The sequence below is a fragment of the Pyrus communis genome, chromosome 14 (genome assembly GCF_041283825.1).
Source record: "Pyrus communis isolate YQ-2024b chromosome 14, ASM4128382v1, whole genome shotgun sequence".
Taxonomy (NCBI): Eukaryota; Viridiplantae; Streptophyta; class Magnoliopsida; order Rosales; family Rosaceae; genus Pyrus; species Pyrus communis.
In genome coordinates this window covers 7958372-7982982 of record NC_142578.1, presented here as the reverse complement: position 1 = coordinate 7982982, position 24611 = coordinate 7958372, and the positions used below count along the sequence as shown (strand labels likewise).

Sequence of the window (24611 nt, the reverse complement as noted above, 5' to 3'; positions counted from 1 at the left end):
GGCTCAGACAGGCTCCTCCTGGAAGTGCTTATGCTACATGGGCGACCAAACTCAAGTATATCTTGCCTCTTTAAAGATCAATGGACGTGTCATCCAACATGCTGATGTCACCGAAGCGAACTTGCGACACGCCACAAGACACATATGAATGCCACTAACCAAGAATTATAGTCATTGCAATTCTAAATACTCTAGCTCAGTGATAAGATCGAGGTTGCTCATTCTCCACTGTCTATAAATAGAGTCAAAGGCCTAGAAGCTTTGGACCTTCGTCAAAATCAATCCATACGATTATATATACCTTGAGCAATTTTTTCAATCAACCCAACAAGTTTTAAAACAAACCCAATTGCTCACCATCTATAGTCTCAAAACCTTCACTTGAAGCAAACATTGTCAATGATCCCTGAGATTTAAAACCTTTACAGATTTGCCACCCTATGGTATGATTTGGTTGACGTGGAATTCTAACCACCCTGATTTTATCTACCACCATATAGATTCCTCTAGCATTATCTCACTCTTCATGGCCTGAATCTAGCTACAGTTTTACTACTTTATTTACATTTCTAGTCAATTTACATTTTATGTCATGTAGCTCGTCCCATTGGCCTAGAGTTTACTTTTATAAATGTTTGTAATCTTGACTTCATCATGAAATGAATTACATTATGTTTCTTGCATTAGTTTCCATTTCTCTTTTATTTGCATTTTAGCCAAAAACACACAAAGTTACAATGAAATTTAAGTCCTCGTTCACTCGAGGTACATAAACTTAATTGAAACAGCGTCCCACTCAATGCACAAACATTTAGTTAAGAAGTCAGATTTGTGTTCAACTTAAACACACACTCAAATACAAACATTGTATGTTAGTAGCCTCCAACAGTGGCATTGCATATTCTCTCTTTCTCTCGAGCCACCCCATGATAGTGAAATCGAAAGCAACACTTGGAGCAAATACATGTTGAACCCACTCAAAGAGAGAGTGTTAATCCAGCTTGCCAAGCTCCGCCTAACCCTGCCTAACTCCGCCTAACCCTCGCCTAAGCAGCGGCCTAATAAACTTATTTAGTGACCAATTAAAGATTAATCGCGGTGACTGACCACCACCTAAACTACCTTTTAGAACACTACATAATTTAGCTTATTGCCGCGGAATATATTTACTCACGTATCCTACAAGGAATTGTATAAAATCTTAGATTTGTAGTTCATTAAAAATGAGTTGTGCTTTGAAATTATATAAGTTAAATAATCTACTAAAAAAAAAGCCTTAGCTAGCGGCCTTTACGTAATTAGCCATGCTTTATCTTTTGACCATTTGTAAGGATCAGAATCCTCTTCTGAGCAAATCACAAGACCCGTTGGATCAAAATCCAACGGTTACAATTATTATAATTTTTAGAAAGACCCCCTATTTGTAACTGTTGGATTTTGATCCAACGGCCAGTGTGATTTGCTCAGGAGGCTTAGCCTCCTAAGCTCAGGAGAAGATCCTGATCCCATTTGTAAGCTTACTCTGCACACGCGCATCACATCTATATAAATACAAAAATATACATTTGTACATAAGGGACCAATGAGTGATGTTTATATGTCCTAGTATTCGGAAAAGGATCCTCGCCGAATGCTTTTCTTGGGGATCCTAAGGATCCCGTGACCATGATCGTTCATTGTATATCGTGCGATTAGAAATCATTTCAAAATTTAAAATTTAAAATTAAATATAAATAGTACTTAACGAAAATTAACCGTATGATGTACGATTAAAGGTCACGGTCGCGAGATTCCTAGAAAAAAGATCGGTCGAGGACCTTTTCCCCTAGTATTCTACGAAGTGCTTGACCAAAAGACTACATTGTACAAAGTGCTTGACCGAAAGAAAAAAATTTGTTCAAAGCGGCCCTTTTATTAGCTATTTTCTGGATGTGTGTGTGTGTGTGTGTTTGTATATGTGTATGTGTGTGTGGGCGCGCACATGATGCACGTGTGAACTTATGGTCATGAGGGTTAAATGCTTCCTCGTACGATAGAGACCAAAAATATTTCTGATATCTAATTCGCGCGCGCGCATATTGCACGAGTGAACTTAATGGCGAGGGGTAAATGCTTCCTGTACAATAGAGACCAAAAATATTTCTGATATCTAATTTCACCTGAACTAAAATAAGAGAAGGACCTCTGGCATTTAGAAACACTCAAATCATTCAACAACTACATGTGGTTATGCATATTTCCAGTTCTCCAAAAAGAAAAAAGAAAAAGAAAAAGAAAAAGCCATTGCAACATATTTAAGAGAGAGCCAACAAGCTTTATCATCAAAAGTGTAATTTGTTACCTATGTGACAGTTATATGCTGCCGTAAAAATTTGTCATTCTAACTCACAACCAACTCATCAAATGTTTATATTCACCTTAAAATAATAGTATCTGACGTTTTAATTTATCTCATGAGCCAAATTTTATTTCTGAATTTTGTTATCACGTTGCTACCTTCACTAGAGATGTTTAAGATGAACCTCTGCATATACGACGGAGAGAAAAACAAGAAATAATTGGTTTCCTTTTGCTGTGGGTCACGAAGGGACAACAAATGAGGTGGGATTTATGGCATAGAGCTGCTGCACACAGCTGAGGTGGGCTCCGGATATGAAACCTACATGCCAGTATGCCACCCACCCTTTGTTAGGGAGAACCTGTATGAGGGCAGTCTTATACAAGATTTCTACACCAGTGAAGGTTGTCCCCTTCGCTTTGTTATAGTGGGGAAGCAACAATGGCGGGACTCCGAGAAGTCTTTTCCAACAAGAAAAACGGCTGCTTTTGAATTCGATTCAATAGATAAGGGGACAATAGTAGTCCAAGGTGTTAACTACATTGCAAAACATAAAGTTGGTACAGAGGAAAAGGAAGATGATAGAGAGAAAACCAGAGAGATTGTATTGATTGAATGAATAAAATGTACTGAAAATTTGACTTTCCCCCACCAAACTCATTTTTTTCTAGCCTCTAGCCCATCATAAAATATTTATTCGAATAAAACCCAATGATTAGGATCCAACTAAGCAACTTACCAAATTAAGTTTGTATGTCCGTTTTTATATTTTTTTGGATCCCTAATATACCCCTTCTAAGCTAGTATGGAAAGTTCTTGTAATTTTGTTTTAATTGATCACGTGCATTGAATTTGGCAAGGCCTTGTAGCCATGAAATATGGGTCTAGATAGAGGAATTAATTTGGAATTTTTGTTTTTAATTTCTACAATAAATTTCAATTTGAATATACCTAATTTAGTGTTTATTTTCAACAATATCTATTGTTTAATTTTATGAAAATAATTTACCTACTATGAAAATTAATTTTATGAAAACAATATCAATTGTTTAATTTTATACCTACAGTATAATTACATGAAAATAGTTTACTTACCATGAAAATTAATTTTTTTGAAAACAATATCTATTGTTTAATTTTATGAAATAATTTACCTACTGTATAAGTACATGAAAAAAATTACCTACTATGAAAATTAATTTTTTGAAAACAATATCTATTATTGTTTGATTTTATGAAAATAATTTACTTACTGTATAATTACATGAAAATTAATGTGCCTACTTTTTAAATTTGTGACAAAATTAATTTACCTACTTCTTTTTATGGTATTTGTGACAGCCCGTCCCAGAAATATTACAACGTACGCGTGAAAAGACAGTTTTGCCCCTAGTTCGATTTCTTTGCGTTTTGAGTTACGTTTTTGTGTTTTGTTGGCATGTTTGGAGCCACACACACTTTCCCACACACCACAACCTTTCCTCCTGTTTCCTGCACACTGTCCCAAGCCCCATTCCCTTCCCATTTCCTTTGAAACGTACGGACACACCCACACACCCATCAAACCTTCACAGATCGTGGAATCCAAGCACATATTCGAGCTCGTGAGGCTTGTAGGAGTCCAACCATACCTTTTTCAGGTAAGAACACCTTCGTTTTCACGTCGAATCCACGATGCTCGATTTCGGGTACTGTTCATGCACACGTGATTTCTCACGTTTTAGGAAATTTCAAGCTTGTAGGAAGCTTGGTGAGGTCCCTAGAAGGCTCGGGGTGGTTCGTTTGAAGGTTTTGGACGTCGGGATCACGAGTTTCGAGGTTGGCCGGAGTTGGGGTGATTTTTTAGGTGAGATTTCATGGTTTTTAGCACTTGAAAGTGGTATGATTGTGTTCCTCTCATTGTAAGCTTCATTTTGGTACCAATTTTGTGAAATTTGGTTGAAAAACGAAGAAGATATCGAAGTTTGAAATTTTCCCGATTTTCCGGCGCCGGCGACAGCGCCAGAGGCTCGCCGGAGAAGACGACGGAATATTCCGTCAAGTCTGACGGAATATTCCTGACGCCGTTGACGAAAACCGTTAGGGATAACGGAATATTCCCTTACGGCGTCAGTTGATGCCATCAGCGTGCCAGGCACGTGCCTGCGCGTGGCCGGCGCGTGGGGGCGCGTGCGGTGGTGAAAAATTATTTTAAAAATATGGGGATGTTCCTGAGGTTGAGTAGATCACGTTGGTGTATTCATACACCCCATTTGAGCATTGTATGAGAAGTTATTTCAAAAGGTTGGTTATGTGCTTTAAAATTAACGTTTTTGTAGTTGTTTCGCATATAGGTGATAACTATCCCGAGGACGAGCGTGGTCACTCGAGGCAGGAGGGCTACGACCCTTCCACATACCAGTGAGTGGGCTTTTGGTTTTCCGTATATACCTATATACTTATATTTTCCCAGAAATTGATTTGAATTGTCATTTGCCATATGCCATGCATTAGATTATCGTTATTTATGCATCATTGGTTGCATTATTAGTGGTATATATATACATATGCATATTGGGTGCTGCGGACGCACAGGTAAGTGTCAGGTAAGTGTTATTCATGTTTACATTCAGTGGCGATTTGAGATGCTTAGACAGCTCATAACCTGCACCCCCGGTGTTAGTGCTCCCGCCCAGAGTAGGGCACAGTCCTTCACGTGATGTTCACCTCTCGCACCACACGCTCAGCTTGGATCCAAGTTAGGTGCACAGTCCTGTCGTACAGACCACATTAGGTGGTTCCGACTCGTAGGTGACCCGTGATTATTCGCACAGCCTTCACGTGATCGTAGCACTAGAGCGTTTATATGTATTACACCCAGGCCTGTCGTACAGACCACTTTAGGTGGTTCCGACTCGTGGGCAGGTTTAGTTGTTGAGATTGAGATTTGAGCTCTAGATTCAGCCGTACAAGTCACGTTAGGTGACTCTAGCTGCCAGACTATATGATATTGATATGATTTTCACCTGAGCACTTGCATTTCATTGTGAGATTTGGCATGGCATATCCTGGAGCATGATTGGTATATATACATATATGTACATATGTTTATTTTCTGGGAAGTATACAGGTTTTACGGCGAGGGGTTAGAACTTATTTGTTCAATGGTTTTCGAAAAGCTTTGTTTTTGCCCACTCACGCTTTTGTTTTGCGCCCCTCCAGGTTCTAGCCGTCTAGCAGGTTTGGTGGTTTCCCAGAGGGCTTTCCCAGCATTTCTGACAGACGATCACCAGCGTAGGGCCACCTTCGGGTGTACTGTTGTTGCGTCATTTCGTTTGGACTGCTTTAGGCGTTATGCTCTGAACTTGTGTCACACTTACGTTTGCACCTATTATCATTTCATGTAAACCAGTTTTTATTTATTCGTATTACTATTTCCATTACTATTTTATTAGCTTCCGCACTGTGCACATGGCTACGTCACTTCCACGTGACGGCCAGCATGCCCTGATCTAGATCGGGGTGTGTCAGTATTAGTATACATAAATGTAGAATATATGTCCGTATATATTTGATCTAATTAGATTTTGGATTGGAGGAGTTCACACAATATAAAAAATATACTAAACAAATTAAATGTCTAGCAAAAAGAAATGCATAAGAGATTTGGTGGCATGATTTTGTAAATAAACACAAATTCATGGACATCTTTTATCTAACATGACATCATCTTTAAAATTTGGGTTTTATTTAGAAGTTATAATATATATGGGTTTTTGTCTAGAGTTTAAGAGTTGCAAGGGTTTAAATCTAAAGAACCCTAAAATGTATACAAATGAATTTAAGGAAATGATAGCTATACAATCCCTTATATAGCCATATAACCTAATTACAATAATACCCATCTAACTATATTTCTGTTATATCACTTATTATAAGGAAGTTTCAAAAATTCAATATTAGCTGTAACCTAATCGTGACATGATCACGATATGTTGGACTATATAGTTTTTTCTTTTGTTACGTAAGAAGTTCCGTAGTATCATCGGCTATAATAATTTAGCAGTACAACGTTTAAACGATTTTAAATATGCACAAGATGGGGGAGTTTTTGTCTGTTTGATATTACCAACAACAATTTTGTAGGCACTGTAACAGTTTGATTAATATGTGTAAATATTTATCAATTAGGCAACTTTGATTAGAACTTTAAAAGATTATCCTGAACCAGTGCAGTTTATTTATTTATACATTTGTAAGAGAGAGCACATATTGATGAATTTTATTTGAACAGCTAATAATAATTTCTTTTTATTAAATTTTTTAATGTTTAAAATGTATGGTTGAAACAATTATAAATGTCAATTGAAATTGGAAACTTAATGCATGCAATAATTAAGGGTAAATTACATGAAACTACCTCAACTATTGGGCCAGTCACAGTTTCATAAACTATCTTTAAAAAATGTTAATATCATACCTCATCTTACGAAATTTGTTACAATTTCATACATTCTGTTAGTTTTTCTGTCAATTCTTTTGTTAAATAGTGATGTGGCTTGAGATGGGACCCACTCCCTATTAAAATATTAAAAAAAAAAAGAAAAAAAAAGAAAAAAGACCCATCTTCCTCGACCCTTTCCCCTTCCCTGCAACCCAAATCCAAAACCACCCCAAACCCAGATCCCACCCATGCCAACATCTCCCTCCCAGACCCACCTCATCCTTCTATGTCGCTGCCACGTCATCCTCCTCCTCATCCTATCCAACCCCCAAGCCTTAGAGCTAGGCCATCGGGCATCTACATCGCGCCTGAAATAGTAGCACGGCACGACCATTCGCTGGAGCCATCCGCCTAAGCTCAGTCCTGAGGCACTCGTAATCAGGATTGCCCTCGCTAACGCAGCAGAACTCGACTGCAAATAGCGTGGAGGCGAAAAAGGTGACGAAGCCGATGACCTAGGGGACGGGAATGTGGTGGAGCTGGAGCTGGAGGGTGGAGTGAGAGAGGAGGAGAGAGAGGGAGTTGAAGATGTAGGAAGAGTAGGAGGTGATGAGGAAGGTCCTGGAGAAGAGGACGAGAATGAAGATGAAAGGTTGAGGGTGGTCGACGGTGAGTGCTTGCAAAGGAGGGTGTAATTAGGGTTTGAGGATTTAGGTTTAGGGGTTGGATAGGATGAGGAGGAGGAGGATGACATGGCAATGGCAGAAAAGGAGGAGGTGGGTCTTTGTTGGGGGGGGAGGGGTAGATGTTGGTGTGGGTGGGATTTGGGTTTGGGGTGGTTTTGGTTTTGGGTTGCAGGGAAGGGGAAGGGGTCAGGAAAGATGGGTCTTTTTAATTTTTTAAGGGTAAATTATTATTTTTTTAATATTTTATTACTTTTTTAATAGGGAGTGTGCTCTGTCTCAAGCCACTTCACAATTTAACAGAAGAATTGACAGACAAACTAAAGGAAGGTATGAAATTGTAACAAATTCGTAAGATGAGGTATGACATTGACATTTTTTAAAGATGAAGTATGAAACTGTGACTGACCTAATAATTGAGGTAATTTTATGTAATTTACCTTTTTTTTTCAAGCTGTTTCCTTTAGTATGAGAAGAAATGAGAATCAAAATAAATGGGCCTGGGAGAACAATCTTTATGGTAACTCAAATCTTGAATTTTCAGATATGAAGTATGAAATACCCAAGAGGTGTAGAACAAGCCTGGAACGCATATTTGGCCTATGTGTCGGTAGGGGAGCGGGTGGGTCCACTACAAAAAAATTACACACACACACACACTACTTTGTCGCCTAAAAGCAACATTCGTTGCCGAAGATTTTAGCTGATGGTGGTTTATCGATTAAGAATGACGTCATTGGAAGTAATTAACGTTCAACAGAACCATAGAATTGGAGTACTGGAGTAAACTACCTAGTAACTCATTCACGGCAAAATGAATGAATCGTAACTTTGCTATATTATCGAACACGAAACATTTTCTAACTAAATGGAAAAGGATGGTGCTAAATTTAATTCTGTGATTTGTTTGCTAAATTTAATTCTGTATCCTTTTCCACTAATGCAGAGAATGGGGTTTAAAATGGATTTGATTAGTTTGAACAAATTTTTTTTTACAAGCTAATAATTAACAGCTATAGTATTCTGGTTTTTTATACAGCTAAGCTCAATTACTTAAGCTCAAAGTTCTTACTTAATCACTTAACAAACACTTTAACAATTTAGATGAGGTGCAAACTCAACAAATACGATAGAAACACATGTTACTTCAACTATTACAAGTGAAGTAGTGAGTTAAAGAGGAGCGGGGAGGAAAAGACAGTGGGTCTGTTGTCCCCAATTTCATGTTTCTTTCGTGTCTCTTGTTTAGGTTTTTTGCATGTGTTGTAAGACCCCAAATTATCACCCATCCGGAGTGGACATAATATAAGCTCGCATCGTCGGGTAACCCGGAATGAATAGAAAGCTAAGCCTACCTCCAGAGGAGACCGATCCAATCAGGTGGTTCCCAGTATGACCGAATACGACCTACTTACCCTCGGAGTGAGCCAAGCCAATCTGGAGTATGGACTTCGCCAGTTGTCCAGGTACTAGACTTCTCGAGCTAGCCTACACAACACCTTCTAGGCCACGTGACATGTTAGGCGGCACAGTCTATCGCAGCCACTCCTCCCGCCTGCGATGGAGAAGAGACAAAGTGTCCTTCTCCGACGTGGCATCCATATGTCAAAACGGTATCCTCATCGGACCCTTTATTCCAGGCTGCGAAAGGGAATGTCGAGTGACATAGACTGACTTCGCAGAGGGCTCATAAATATGCCTCATGACCCCTCACCACAAGTAAGTTAAGAACACTATAGAAATACACTTTACACCCTCTTCACGACCGCAACTGACATAGCTATTGGAGCCTCCACGCCGGGAACCACCCTCCCCGAAGCTTGGCCTCATGGTGTTTCCTTGTCTTTGGCCTATGCAAGTTTCACTCCACGACGAGACAAAATCAGCTCCAAAAGCTCTCGAGACCCACCCTCAAAAAATTCCTGACAGCCACCCTTCTACCACATGACCCTATAACTACCAACGCTCCTCTCAATGGCGTAGCTATAAATTATTCGATCGGTGGGCTAAGCTAAAATAATTACTACGAAATGAATTTTTAATCTTTTGTTGCCTACATAAAGTTATATAATAGTAAACCTGAAAGTAATAATTTGAAGCAAATGTTGTAATATAATATGTGGATGACCCACATGAATAGTTTGTTACTATTCATCCAAAGAAAAATCAGATGGATTATTTTTCATATGAAGAAAAATGAATGGGTTACTATTCATGCACTGTATTTCACTATTCATTTTAGGAAAGTTTGTAAAGTGAATAGTGTTGCTATAGTAATCTTTTGCATATAAGATGAGAGCATATAGAGGAAGGAAGAAGTAAGAAAGAAGAGAAAGAGATGAGAGAAAAATGTACAGAGGAAAAAAGAGGTGTTATGGAGGAAAGGAAGAGAAAGTAAAGAAGAGAGATGCGGAAGAAATTACTAGTGAGCCAGATAAGAGAGAAAAGAGAAATAGTAAGAGTTATTTTGTACTCGTATTATTTCTATTAATGAAAGAAAGTATACTGCTGCCTCGATGACGTAGATATTGTGTCTTATTTACTTTATTCCACTGCACACATATCGTCGACTTTACAGCACGTTATCAGCATGAGAAGCTCTCATGTTGGTGGAAAGCACAACGCCAAAATCCGGTGAAGAATTACCTACCTCTCACCTCTGTCGGCTAGAATCTCATAGATAAGAAAATCTTTTCATTTCATCTTCATATCTCTTTATGGCTAATTTTCTTAAAGTAAATATACATTTGGTTATATAACCATTATCATTATTATTGACAAAAAAATCTAATAGCCACTCTGAATTCCAACTTGCTGACCTTGAATTGAGATACTTCCTTCTTGAAAGTTGTTCGTCCTCCCAGTACCTATAACATATGTGTTTCTATTGTGGCAGATGTTTGAAACACTAACCCAGTTTCCAATTCTGCAGAAAACTGGACAACCATCTTATGAGTACCGAAACTCCTTTTTCAATAGTTCAGATCGAAATTGTTTCTTCGCAAAAGTTTAAAACATCTGTGAAAATATCTCTGGCAATGTTTAAACGCTTAAAGTTCACTATTCTAACTACATCACTATTGCCGACATGCGTGGGTGACAAGGCCACATCCGCACCACTACATACTATTGGGAAATCCCTATATATGTCGACCTTCCTCCTCCATGGCAAAGAACACCTCCAAAACGCCTAACTCATCTACCTGACGAGAATGCATATGCAACCAAACCTCTCAACATATTCAGTCTTCATTCTCTTTGAGAATTTCTCTTCAACCAAGTCCCTTAAAATGTCAAACTATTTTCTCAGCAAGAAACCCCTTTCGATCAAAAAGGTTTACACCAGCATCAAAATCTTACACTTTTTCCTTCAAGACCAAAAGTATCTCATATCATCAGGGTCGAGAGCAAAAGTATCTCATATCATGCTCTTTCCTTGTCTTTTCCTTTGCCATTGCTCTTGCCTACAAGAGAAGGATAAAGAAAGCAATTAGTCAGAACCTGAAATCAAACTTCTAGTCAGGAACCGACTACCTGGAACATTTCCCTAATTGATTACCTTGCATTGCTCTCGAGTAGTTATCTTTAACTGTTGTTGGAGCTAGGTCTCAAGTCACCAACAACGCAGAATAATTGGTACGTTGTTGGCTCTTTACACTGAAGCTACCAAGCATGGATGAGTCACCAAAAAGTGATAGACCATCCAAGAGCAAAGGTTACGCACCACTTCTGCTGTGCAAGAGACTAAAGTAGAAGGACCAACGATTAGCCCATAGAAGTCCAAAGGGAGAAAATTGGTGGCTAACTGAGTGAATGGAATACTAAAGTTCAATGATGGGAATCCTACTCACAGCCCCAACAAACTCTACCAGTTTATATCATTCACATGATGTACAAAAGGGTAATGAAAATTACTAATTGATTACAAATTACAGAGTTGCCGCATATATTGAAGTCTCAGTTAGACTATCCATAGACTTGGCACTACTGAATTGTTGCATGCCAGAAGCATGACAGTCGCCGCATGGATTCAAGTTCCAAAAGGATAATCCATGGATACGGCAATTTTAATATATCTCATGCCTGAAGCATAATCGATGTGTAGGTTCCAATGATTCAACTCCCCAGAAGTGGAGATTAAAAATCCAAGCTCTATAATGCTCTAAATGAGATTATGATCCAAACTCTCAAACAATTCATCTAATAAGAGATGATTGTCTTATAAGAGACAATGTAAAGCCCATGAAAAGGCAAGGATATCCAAAGTAATGAAATACTTACAAATATGCATGTGCATGCATATGAGAATTATGGGATCATAATTGATGATTATCAATGTTAATTTTGGTTTTCAGTAGCTACTAAATTCATCAATGAGTTGTGTTGATATTGAGCCATGTTCTTTTGTCCGATGACAAAAAGAAAAATTATTGGCCAAAATGGAAAGGCAATTTCATTACAATTTATTAAGAATGTAGAAAAATAGACCTATAGTACAAATCGCCAAATGATGTTAAACCTAGAAGGTTATATGGGTATTTTAAATATAGTGAAATACACTAACATGATATGACACATGGTTCTTGGTTGAAACCTGAAATTGTAATACACTCCTGGAAATATGATTTCTCATTGTGAAGCTTGTTCATTTCCGTGGAGAATTATACATGCCCGAAGCATATCTCCACAAGTAAATCCCTTAAGTATACATGGAAGCAAGTTGCTCTGTATAAATTCAAAAGGAGAATGTGTCATGAAGTGTAGAAAATGGCTGAAGGATTCAAATTGCTTCAAGAAAGCCCTAGAAGGGTAAAGCATAGATTATGTACTCAATACCAATGAATGGTATAAAGTGCCTTAATGAGTACTTTTATTATGATATTGTTGCAACACATTGAATCTCTTGCAAGGGTTGATATTAGATTGGAACTCTTAAAGAGTCTAGAAAGATTATAAAGAGTTGAAAGGAATATTGTCTCTAGCTGTAGATCAAACAATATGCCAACATAAATCTTATTCAAAATGTTTATGGTATTAAAAAACCATATGGATTGAAGATTATAAGTTGAATACTTAAATGATTAACCAATATTTAGACACTAAGAAAGATCATTCGTACTTGTGAGGGAAATAATGAATTGATATTTGGTCCAAGAGTACCATATCTTAGTGAGGTATGTGCCTTATTGTATTTACTACAATACACTGAGTCAGATGTTATATTTCCTATAAAGCACAATACCAACATATGGTATTAAAATAAAGTAAAGTTTATCTTTTGATAACTCCAAGAAATTATAGACATGTTCTTATTCTCTATTCCAAAGAACTCACTAATAGCCATGGTCTTATTGGGCAAGCAAAAATCTGAATATCTTTCTAGTCTGCATACAAATCACTCTCATAAATGATTTGTATTTACATATGGAAATAAATTGATCCAACAACAATCAAGGAAGCAACATTCATTGCCACATCTTCATATTTATCAAAAATACAGGAGTTTGGTTAAAATCTGTGGCCACTAAAATTTGGAGCACATGTGAACCACCTTCAAAAGCAAACACTCCAACTATCATGAATGGCAGCAGATTACATCAACATAGTAATCAGTCAAATTAAAGAATTCAAAATCAGGAGGAGATACTCATCAGGAAAAGCATCCAAAACATATCAAGGCTTTAACGAGGCAGACAAAATTGACATATGGCCATTCAAGGGGGAGTGGTGTAATATAATATATGGATGACCCACATGAATAGTTTGTTACTATTCATCCAAAGAAAAATCAGATGGATTATTATTCATATGAAGAAAAACGGATGAGTAATTCATGCACAGTATTTCACTATTCATTTGAGGAAAATTTGTAAAGTGAATAGTGTTGCTATAGTAGTCTTTTGCCTATAAGATGAGAGCATACAGAGGAAGGAAGAAGTAAGAAAGAAAAGAAAGAGATGAGAGAAAAACATACAGAGGAAAGAAAGATGAGTTATGGAGGAAAGGAAGAGAAAGGAAAGAAGAGAGATGCGGAAGAAATTACTAGTGAGCCAGACTAGAGAGAAAAGAGAAAATAGTAAGAGTTATTTTGTACTTATATTATTTCAGATAATTAAAAAAAGTACTACTGCTGCCTCGAGGACGTAAGCACACTTGCCGAACCTTGTAAATATTGTGTTGTATTTATTTTATTTCATTGCACACATATCGTCGACTTTACAACAGCAAAAAATTTATATTATATTTTCTAGGCTTCTAACCTTCAAAACTTTCAAGTAATAATAGACGGCCCAAATTGATCTGTTATGTTTAATTTTTAGTTTTATTTATTTTTAATTAATTTTAGTAAAACTAACAATGTTAGATGTGGAGTTAAGTTGAGAGACATGTGTCAAAAAAAACTAAACAAGAAACCCAAAAGAGATATCAAATCGGGGATAGCAAACTCGCAACTGGAGGAACGAGAGGCGAAGATTTGAACATGACTTGTGGTGTTAAAGAGAAATATTATATCCACAAGGTAATCCAGTAACTCACAAATTATCTAAATTTCTGTTAAAAATGTTGTGAAATCTCGCTCTCTCTTCTGAATACTCTATTTTATAAATTAAAGGTTCTGTGTTCTTCAATTTTCTGCCACGTCATACTAATTGTATATTTCACTTGTTAGTAAGAGGTCTTATGTTCCACTTATGTGGATGCTCAGTTCGATACCAAATTAGTATGTCTAGCTCATGATGTGACTTAGCCTCACTCCACTCCTCATGTATATATCGTTGTATTTTTTATTCCTAATTTAATTACATTACACATACATTCCCTCCTAAAATTTGGCTAATACATATTCAGTTTTGAGTTACATGCAATATAACAACGAAGAAGAATGAGATCATCATCAATACCCAAAATAACTCATTATTGGCAAGGTAAACTAATTATTGATGAACTATAACTCTAGTTGTACCATCTGTTTAAAATAGCAGTTCTCATGGCCTCCTCACTTGTGAATCCATGAGGCACTCTTACCACAACATCTTGAAGCATCAACTCTTTAACACTTGATATGCTTGCATGATAAACTTGTAACTCCAGGTCTTTTAGTGCGTTCATCAATCTAGCATTAGGGTAATCGCAATCCGGACACTGAACTCGTAACATGGCTTCTGAGCCAACAATCTTCACATCCATTTCCATATCCCCAACTGCTCTATTATTGTAACTTGATGATAGCCTAGGCCTTGTTTGGTGATGATCAACTATGGAGCTTGTTTGGCCTCCAATATCAACACCGGGCTTTTGAAGTTGTGCTTGAATTTTGGACTCCAATTGCCCAACCCTTGCTTTCAGCTCATTGATGTATACAACTGCATCAGAAAGTAAAGAAGCTTTGTCCATTCTGGACACATTGGGAACGACAGAGCGGAGGGCATAGAATCGACAGTTAAGCTTCTCTCGCCTTTGTCTTTCTGCCTCAACATGGTTTATTGGTGATTCGGGTCTGCCTGTTTCACGGTTTGATGATCTTCCTCTCTTTTTTAATCGAATGTTCTCTGTGTTCTTAGAGGTTAAGTTTCCAACAGAGTCAGAAGGTCCTGAGTCTGATGATGATCCACCTACATTTACAGGAGCTGCTTCTTTTGTACCACCTTCATGTCAAAATATTTAACTTTAAAGTCAATGAAATATTGAGTGCAAAAATACACAAATATCAACAAAATATCGGTATCTGGAGTGGAGATCATGTGAGTACTTCAAATAAAATGCACTCGTAAATGTCATCTAAACGGGAAAGATCGATCGGTATTAGATATCAATCTACATAAATCATTGTCCATACACCACTAGATCCGTAAATTGGTAGTCGGTAGCAGTATTGCTCACTGTATAAAAAATTTTGGATTGGTTTGATTACCTTGTGTTGCCCACTCGTTTTTATCAGCTCCTGAAAACATTCCACTTTCTAAGAGAGGAACATGATTCTCAAGACTGCTGCTCAGCTGCTTTGGGACTTTGTCGGTGGTGGTGGTGGTGTTGTCTGATTCGAAAAGTGATTTTGATAGCTGCACAAGACCCCAATTTTCTTTGATCACATCCAAAGAAGCGAGTTCAAGTACTCCGCATGAAGTTGCAATACAAACCAAAGTTTGAATTCCATGCATTCTTGCTTCTTTCACTCTCTCACACTCATAGAATTGAAGCTCATGATCACCTGCCAGCCAAACAAATCCACCGGAACAAAACGTACGGCCCAGAATGTTACTATTCCCGTGGCCGGCGGTAAACGACTGGGTTAAAGAGACGGTGTAAAAGTAAAACCACTCAGCGTCGGTAACATCTCCACCGTCCACATCCATGTCTTCATGGAAAAGAGCTTCAACTTCTCTGCTAATCGCCCTCTTCCTCTCCAGAACATCGAACCCCAATTTGGGTTGGTGATGACTGACTTTGTTGTAGGTTTTTTGGGGGGTCAAGTCCCTAGTGCTTTGAAAATGGCCACCGGCCCACGACAAAGAAACTAGATTATTGCTGTGTTTTGAGGCTTCCCAGAAAATTGAATAGATCCACCTTTCCGGGCGGTTCTGAAGTAGGAACTGGAGGCGTTGTAGTGTGGGTGAGTTTTCTTGACCAAAATTTTGTGAAGAACAAGAGGATATAATTTCCTCCATGATTTTAAGAAATCTCCACGGTACGAGGGGGAGTTTTATTGAATTAAAAGGCTTATCTTTTCTCTTGCTACAAAATGAATCTTATGTAAAGAAAATTATGCGGCAAATTAAGAATGTCAGAAATTAATAGTTGAATTTGAGACAACGGAAGGAGAAATTGAGTGAGTGAGTGAGTGAGAAGCAATGGAAGAGGAAATTGAGTGGGGCTCTCAGTGCTCGGACTGGGAATAAATAAAGGATTGCTAACCTACGTACGACCACGCCCTGTTCTTTTTGAAAGTGTTGTTGTACAACGTAGGACTAATAGTGCCACGTGATAAACACACCACACAGTAGAGCCTTTGAATGTGGCTCATTTGTGTAGGTTATTTGAGATCTCCTCTCATATCTGTCATATTCTAGAAATTAATAATTTGTCTTGGATTATTTTTCTCACCACGTTCTCGTGCTTAATTCAGTTCCTTCTTCATTTCAAAGACTCGTAGAGTGTTTTCTGAAAATGAAGAAAGAAGTAGGGAAAGGAGAAGGCCACACGGCCTGTTTTAATGAGTTGGGGTTTGCCCAACAAAATGGTTCATTAGGCAAAGTTGGTAAAGTCATCGAGCAAAAAAGTGCCGGTAGGGTTTATGACAAGTCATCGTGGATCTTTGGCCAATATTTCATTTCGCAAAATTGACTCTGCTGGCGTACTTGTGTTTCCGTTGAAAAAAAGTGACATAATACGTGCCAATTTTTTTCCTATGGCATGAAAACTTTGCCCGTCGAAATATTGCATCGCCTAAAGTCTCTGAAAAAAATCTAAATTTTGACCAAATTTTTTATTCCGTCGGATAAAGTTACTTTGCCAAACAAAATGTAGTTCGTTGGGCAAACTTTTATTGGACAAATGATAATTTTGGATAGTACTGTATTAAGACGGTTTCCCTTTAGATAATGTGTTGGTTCTAATTCTATATTGGTCTTTCCTCAAAAAAAAAAAAAAAAGGTTCTACATTGGTCTAATAATAATTCTTTCCATTTTAACCTAAGTAACCACAAATCTTCCCTTAGTTAACGTAATTAACAGTTTAGTTAACTAAAGTTTAGCTCATGTTCATATTGGCTTGGTTGACACGGCATTTTATGGGTCCAATAGAGTAACTATTTTGGCTTTCTTCTTTAGGGTGATAATTATATCACGGATCCTTTACCTTTTTCATTTTACAAGTCATGACCCACTGGAGACGAGAAAGGTTATCATATGGATTATTGATTAGGACATATCATTTAGTATTACTGTTTAGTAATGTTTTTTATCACTTGTAATTTAAAGGTTATAGGTTTAAATCTTGTACATGTCAAGTTGGAACCATTTTTTCTCTCATCCTTAGTGTAAATATATCGTTGTATCATATAAAAACCTACAGTAGAAATAATAATTGGGGAGGGAATGTTTTATAATGGAATACGAGTAAATATCCCCCCTATCTGAGATTCAGGTTTGCGCGGCGGACTAAAAGAAACACAAAAACCACAACCTTAATTATGGCCAACTTTGGTGGTGCGTAGGGCTAGAATAAATTCCTGAAAATTTCGAACTAAACAAAAAAAAATTCCGATTCCAAACTAAAAAAAGTCCCAAATCAAAATTCCCATAATTTTCAGGATGACATAGCGAACTGATCCCAAAATTTTGGTACAAGAATCGGTATTGTCTTCTCAATGTTTCAGTAATCTCATACAGAACCGAAAATAAGTATCATATATATATATATGTGTGTGTGTGTGTGTGTGTGTGTGTGTGTGAGTGAGTGTGTGTGTGTGTATCTCATTATTATAAATTTGAATTGTTGCTAACTACTAGTAGCAATATAATTGGTGTGGTCTACAGGTAGTAACCATAGCCCTTTGGCATCCAACTCTTGGATTTCTAGAATTTTAACTCTGACATTTGATCTACAGATAGTAACCAGAGCCCTTTATCGCCACATCTACCAATACGAAGCTCCCACACACACTCACCCTACACTACTGCTTTTCAACCAAATGTGTCTCTTTCTTCAACACGAAATCAAAATGTTAGTTTTCAAACATATTAGGTTTGTAACTTATTATTTTGCTTTTGGATTTGTTACTTATTTTATTTTGGTTGCATGTTGTTTTGACTTGGTATGAATGATTGGTATTTCAATTTGTATGAAATTTAGGAATATCGAACCATCCTGAAATACCGAAAATATTTCGAAAATCCTGAAAATTAAGAATATCAAAATTTTGATTTAGGATTGGTCTTCAAATTTCTGTCCTGAAAATTTTCGATTTAGTATCCCATACCAAACCACCTTTTTGGTGCATTGAAAGTAAATCTAGGACCTAACTACATTCTTTGTGAATTCGTGGTGGACGTGGGCAATGCTAATACGCGGCCAAACGATCAACCGTATACTTCGTTCTCGGTCTGTGCGACCAAAACTTCTTCGTCCTTTTATGGAGGTATTTTTTTTTTTTTTTTTATGAAAACATGGAAGAGGGGTTGCAACTGGAACGTGGAAGAAGAAAGAGTAAGGCGGAGGATAAGTCTCTTTGATTATAAAAAGTGAGGGCAATATGGATAGCTCAAAAATTTTATTAATCGCCTCCACCTGCTTTCAAAAAACCGCAACGTTTAAAAGTACCTCTTGGGCTGCTTCTAAAAAACTGATGTGATGTTGTCCGGGACCGAAACTTTTAAGAAAAAAATGAATAAAAAAGACTTTAAAATTTTGATTTTTAACAAAAAATATACTATAATTTTTTTTAATGATAAGGGGAAGGAAAAAAAAAAAAAAAAAAAAAAAAAAAAAAAAAAAAACCTAACCAACTGCGCTTGCAGCATACCTTTGTTGCTTCTGACTCTGCACCTAAGCTGCAGCACAAGCAAGACACTAAAAGCTCTTTATGTGCCAACAATAAGGAGACCCATTATTTCTTGTAAACAAACACACACAAAAAACAAAATCTACTACTCTCCGCTTATAGCAATTGGAAGCTTGCTTCTATTAAAAAAAACCCAGAAAATAAATCCTAATAAGAATCACAAACCCAAGAAAGACAAAAAGAAGAAAGATGAGAATCGAAGAAAATTCTCCCAGTATAGCAAATTGTAATGTATGTAGAATTCTCCCTCCGATTTCCTTGTCCCTTGTTATCTTACATGATTGATGAAGACATTATTAATAGTAAATGCATAATATAGCAGATCATGCTAGCTAGCCCGGATGACAGAATTCTCTTAGGAACCTAAGGTCATCTCTAACCGAAGGGTCCAGAGGGTCTAAAATAGCCATAAAAATATCTCTAACCGAGGGCCAGGGCAAAGGGCTCGTGGGCCCCACTGGACAAAAAAGGCCCAAAAGGCCAACTGGGCGGCCCAAATGAGCCAACCAGCTGGCCTGGCGCCGGGCTAAAAATTTTGAATCTCAACGGCTAGCTGACGTAAGCTAGCCGTTATTTTTGAATTTTTTTTTTTTGAGCTAAAATTTAAAAATAACATTTAATTAAGGCCCAAAAAGTTGATTGGTTCTATGTGGGGATGTTGCTTTTATAAGCATGTTTGATTGCTCAAGCCTCTTCCACAACCGATGTGGGACAAATATAATGGGTGCCCCAAGTAAATGTTTTCACAATTTATTTTAAGGGTTAATCTCAGTTGACTACTCTAAAGTTTATTGGTTTTCAACATTTGGTACATGAAGTTTTTTCCATCCCAGTTTGGTAGCTAAAGTCATAATTGTAGGACACTTTCATACATCCGTTAAGTTTTCCGTCAAAACCTCCATTAACTGATGACATGGCACCCACGTGGACAATGACTGGGTGCCACGTGGATATTAAAAATTTAAAAAAAATTAAAATTTAAAAAAAAATAAAAAAAGAATTTGACCCAAACACTCCCGTCTCCTACCTCACACCTCCCCCCCCCCCCCCAAAAAAAAAACCCCGTTTCTCCCTTCTCTCCTTTGCAACCCGCACCCACCATCCCTTCCTTCATCTTCATCATTGGCTTCATCCATCAACGACCATCCTCTTTGTCTTCGTGTCTCTTTCCATAGCAAAGCCCAGCAAACCTTAATTTTCTAACATTCAAATCAAACGATGCAAGAGGCTAGGCAATGGTGATGCGTGCAAGATCAATGTGCATTTTGCTGCATTTATGGGGGCTTGGAATCTTTGTTGGAGGAAAGCATCAGGCAGTTCATGGCATCGTCCAAACCAGCGACCTCCCATGACTCCAGGGCTCCGAGATCCTTTGCCACAGAGCCCTCTATGGCCTATCGATCGCTCATTCTCTCTCTCTCTCTCTCTGTCTCTTTCTATGTCTCTCTCTCTCCAGGTAAGTCAAATACACGCAATTGAAAGGAGAAATGGGAAAGAAAATCGAGGCTAGGGTTTGAGGAAGGGAGGCGAACAATTCATCAAAGGACGTGTGTGTCCTCTAAGGTTGAGACTGAAACCCCAATAAGATTTTAGGGTTTGGATTTCAAGTCAAATTGGGGGTTAATCTAGGGTTTCAAATGCGAAAGGGAAAGAGAGAGTGTGACAACGAATGGAATTGCAGAGGAAGGAAGCGATAGGGTTTGACGATGGATTATTTGTGTTTCTGCAATTATTGATCTTCGCCTTGATTTCAGTGGCCATGGCTGCGGGTTGAGAACGGCGAAAGGAGAAATTTCTCCTTTGTTGGTGTTGATGCTGCTTGGCTGCCATGGTTGGATTGCTGCGGGTTGCAAAGTAAAAAAGGAAGGTTGAGTGTCGGTTGCAGATGAGAGAAGGGAGAGAGGGGGCTAGGGGGGGTATAAGGTAGGAGACAGGTGGGTGTTTGGGTCAAATTTTAATTTTTAATATACACATGGCATCAGTCATTGTCCACATGAGCGCCACGTTATCAGTTAATGGAGGTTTTGACAAAAAACTTAACGGATGTATGAAAGTGTCATAGAATTATGACTTTAGGTACCAAACTGGGACGCAAAAAACTTCATGTACCAAATGTTGAAAACCAATAAACTTTAGGGTAGTAAATAGAGATTAACCCTTATTTTAAATATTTAATTATATTACATTTAATTTAAGTTGTTGTAGTTTTTAAATGTAAATAATAAATAATGTTTGGCCCTATGGTCCTTTGGCCTTCGGTTGGAGATGATTTTTTGTGACAGGGCTAAAACAAGCTCTATGGCCTTTTGGCCCTCGGTTGGAGATGGTAAGAAATATGGCCTACACTTTTCATTAAAATATTAATTTCTTGGAAGGCCAGAGGGCTAAAACAAGTCATCTGGCCAACCTTCGGTTGGAGATGGCCTAACCAACATCAACAAATATCTTAGTCACTAAACGTAATTATTGAGTTTTCTGTTGGTATTATAGGTTTGTAATAGTAGAACGTGGCCTTGTTTTGCTGTGCGTATAGGCACTTACATCTTTATTTTTCGTATCCTTTTACAACATTAAGACATTTCTATTGGGTTTGTGATTCAAAAAAATAGGATGAAAATGAAAGAAAATTAAAAGAATAAAAGGTGTTTGGAAGGTCAGAAAGTGCCGACAAAATTTAAGAAGATGAGAGAGAAGAATGGTTGTGAGACATCTTGGAGAATACAATATTTAGTTTTAAAAATAGTCAGTGCACGACAACCTTTCAGAAATAGTTTCCGTGTTAAGTTTCAGAAATAGTGTAGTACTCATGTTCAATTGCAAAAATAGTGTAGTGCTTGTGTTTAGTTTCAGAAATAATTAGTGTTCAATTTTCATAAATAGTGTAGTATCGTTCAGTTTCAGAAATAGTGTAGTACCGTTCAGTTCAGAAATAATGTATTACCATTTAGTTTCAAAAATAGTGCAGTGTTGTTCAGTTTCAGAAACAGTTTGTGTAATGGACGCGCTCGCGTCATTTTTTTTTTCTATTTTATTTTTTATTACATTAAACTTTTGTCCTTTTCATTAAAATTTAAGTGGGTTTCATTAAGGTTTAAGTCTTTTTCATTGAATAAAGTTATAGGTTGATTTTTTGTTAAAATAAAATTAACCCAAACCCTTTTCATTAAAGCCCCCTTAATTAAAATAAGCGGCATCCTTGTTACACTAAGACCTCTCTAAAGTAGTACTCTATAATGAAATAACCTCTTTAAAGTAAGGTTCTAAATGACGCTAGGCGCTAGTTAGACGGCAGACTAGAGCCTAGCGCCTAGGCGGCTAGATGGATTTAAGTAAATCTATTGTATATCATATAAATAAGTACCATCTTACACTTAAAAAATACATATTTCATTGAGATATATAAATTGCAAAATATATTGACATATAGATTATAAAGTATTAGATCATAATGAAAACATGGGAAACAAACATATAATGTGTGTTAATCTAAGTATTTAACAAGTCTCTTACAATTTATCGGAAAAAAAAATGCAAATGAAAGTTATCTGTTTGTTGTTTAAGTGAGAGTCGTGACCTAAGCGGAGTGCCTAGGTGGGTCTGGGCGGGCTAATCAAGCACCTAGCGCTCTAGACAAGCACCTAAGTAGATTTAGGTACCCTTTCTTTATTTTCAAATGCCTAGGGATTATTCGTGGTGGTGGCTAGCCGCCTAACGCCTAGGCGGAGATTTTTAGAACAGTGCTTTAAAGTCATAAAAAATTTCAGTCCCAATTTAGGACCGGTTAGGTATTTAAATAAACTCCATATTGTGATAAGTTATAATTTTTGTTGGTCCCATCTTAAGAAAACACGCCTCTAGGTAGTTATAATTGCCAATGACTACAAACATATGTAAGAAATAAAATACTTGGAGCCCAGGGAATCCTATTTAGGAAATACAACATTAACTACACCTGTATTAAGTAATAACCACCCCTAAAGTTATAAACTTGGTTTGGCCCCAACTTTATAACTTTTAGGGATATTTTACTATATATGATTGTAATCGACTGCCATATGTGTAGTCTGACAACATATGATGTTTATATTACTACATATGTATGTGAAGAATTGTCCAATATTGAAAAGTTAAAAAAAATTAAAAAAAAAATTGCAAAGGCTTATAAACTGTTTAGCTCCTCCCTTCTTTGCATCACCACACCACGTACTCATTACTAAAGATCACTTGGTTTTGAGTTTGATACTCAAATTAAACAAGCCTCTAAATTTTATATAGTATGAAAGAGCTGTCAAGTTTCACATGTTTTATTTGGCAATTAATTAAGAAAAAAAATAATCATTTCTAGAAGGCTAATGTTGCACTGACACATTCTTGACAATGCCATTTCATTTTGTTAGGACAAGCATTTTACAAGGGGAATACATGTCATCTGGCAGCAAAATTTTACCAGCTTCGGTCTTGACGTAATTGTAGCTACAAAACAAATAAACACCTTTGAATAAGGCCAAAGCTTTATGTGGACACAAGATGGAGAGGGTTTGAACCCTTCTCGCCAATGGATATTTGATGTCTAAGTTAGTTTCTTTAAAAAATAAATAAATAAATAAAAAGTTTAGGCTTTAAGTGTTTTGCAAAAAACTTATCAGAAATATGTGGAGATGGAAATTTTCCCTACATATGGCGGCATCTAATTAGCCAAGGGTAACCTGCTTACGCTGGCGACGTCCCTTCGAAATGCTTCATCAATGGTGTCAGTGTGCTGGAATCCGTGCAGTTGCGAAGCTAAGAGCATTTCTACTTCCTCCTAGATTCCCATCTGATGGGGCAGTGGAAAATCTGACTGCTTCGAATAGTGACCTTCAGGTCTGTGCTGCCTTTCCCCGTGTATTTTTTCCCAATGTCGCAATTCCAATCCATGTGGTTTGTCTCTAGCAGGTAAGTGTACTGCTCATGGCTACACTAGGAACTGGTTACCAGTTGAACTCAAGCTAGAATGTGCTTGTACTTCTATTCATCCCCTACGTTGCCTTCTCCGTGCATGTTAGGAAAATCTCTCGAATGGATGCTAGGTCCAAAATGCTCGCTGCAGTGTGCATCCAACTATGAATGCACATTGACTTGTGAGCCAAGTCAGTAGTGTACGCTTTTCTACATGCTACATGGGAAAAAAGGTTCTCCTAAGAGTTGAGATGAGAGTGCACATTGCCAGAACCGTCGGTTCATGGTTAGTCTAGTGGCTACTTGTGGGACATCGTTGGAAAAAATCACCGTCATCTGTCTTTGTCCTGCTTTGGGATACCTCTTTTGGGACGGACTGCATCTTAATGTGCCCTGGGAACTGGCTCACCAAGGTTGTTTATTGCGCGATGGCATTCGTCACATTTGCAACCTATTAGGACATGTGTTGATCTCTATAGGGATGGAAGAACTCAGATGATGGGCGTCTTAGTAAGTAGTTAAAGTGTAATGAGCGGTAAACGCAAAGTTTAGGCTTGGATAGAGCAATCCTGAGAGGAAAAAAAAAAAAAAAAGGCGAAATAACCCCTGGTTTAGTCGCCGGTCCAAAATCCATCTAGTCGGTTTGGTCTGAGAGATAGCCAATTCAA

The 24611-nt window shown here is 37.5% G+C and overlaps 1 protein-coding gene and 1 pseudogene across 1 annotated transcript; both read right to left on the bottom strand.

Moving 5' to 3' along the window:
* Window positions 1-7102: 7102 nt before the first annotated feature.
* LOC137712295 (uncharacterized protein At5g19025 pseudogene) lies at window positions 7103-7515 on the bottom strand (annotated as a pseudogene).
* A 6696-nt stretch (window positions 7516-14211) lies between these two features.
* LOC137713219 (transcription factor bHLH14-like) lies at window positions 14212-16401 on the bottom strand. Its single transcript, XM_068452496.2, has 2 exons — window positions 15357-16401; window positions 14212-15090 (listed from the first exon to the last, which is right to left on the bottom strand). The coding sequence occupies exons 1-2, from the start codon at window positions 16108-16110 to the stop codon at window positions 14399-14401; spliced, it is 1446 nt and encodes a 481-aa protein (XP_068308597.2). The 5' UTR covers window positions 16111-16401; the 3' UTR covers window positions 14212-14398.
* Between the last annotated feature and the right edge of the window lie 8210 nt (window positions 16402-24611).

Coding starts and splice junctions, on each gene's coding strand:
- LOC137713219 (XM_068452496.2), bottom strand. CDS start 16,110: ATGGAGGAAATTATATCCTCTTGTTCTTCACAAAATTTTGGTCAAGAA. Junction 15,091..15,356: donor AAACGAGTGGGCAACACAAG/GTAATCAAACCA, acceptor TTTGACATGAAG/GTGGTACAAAAGAAGCAGCT.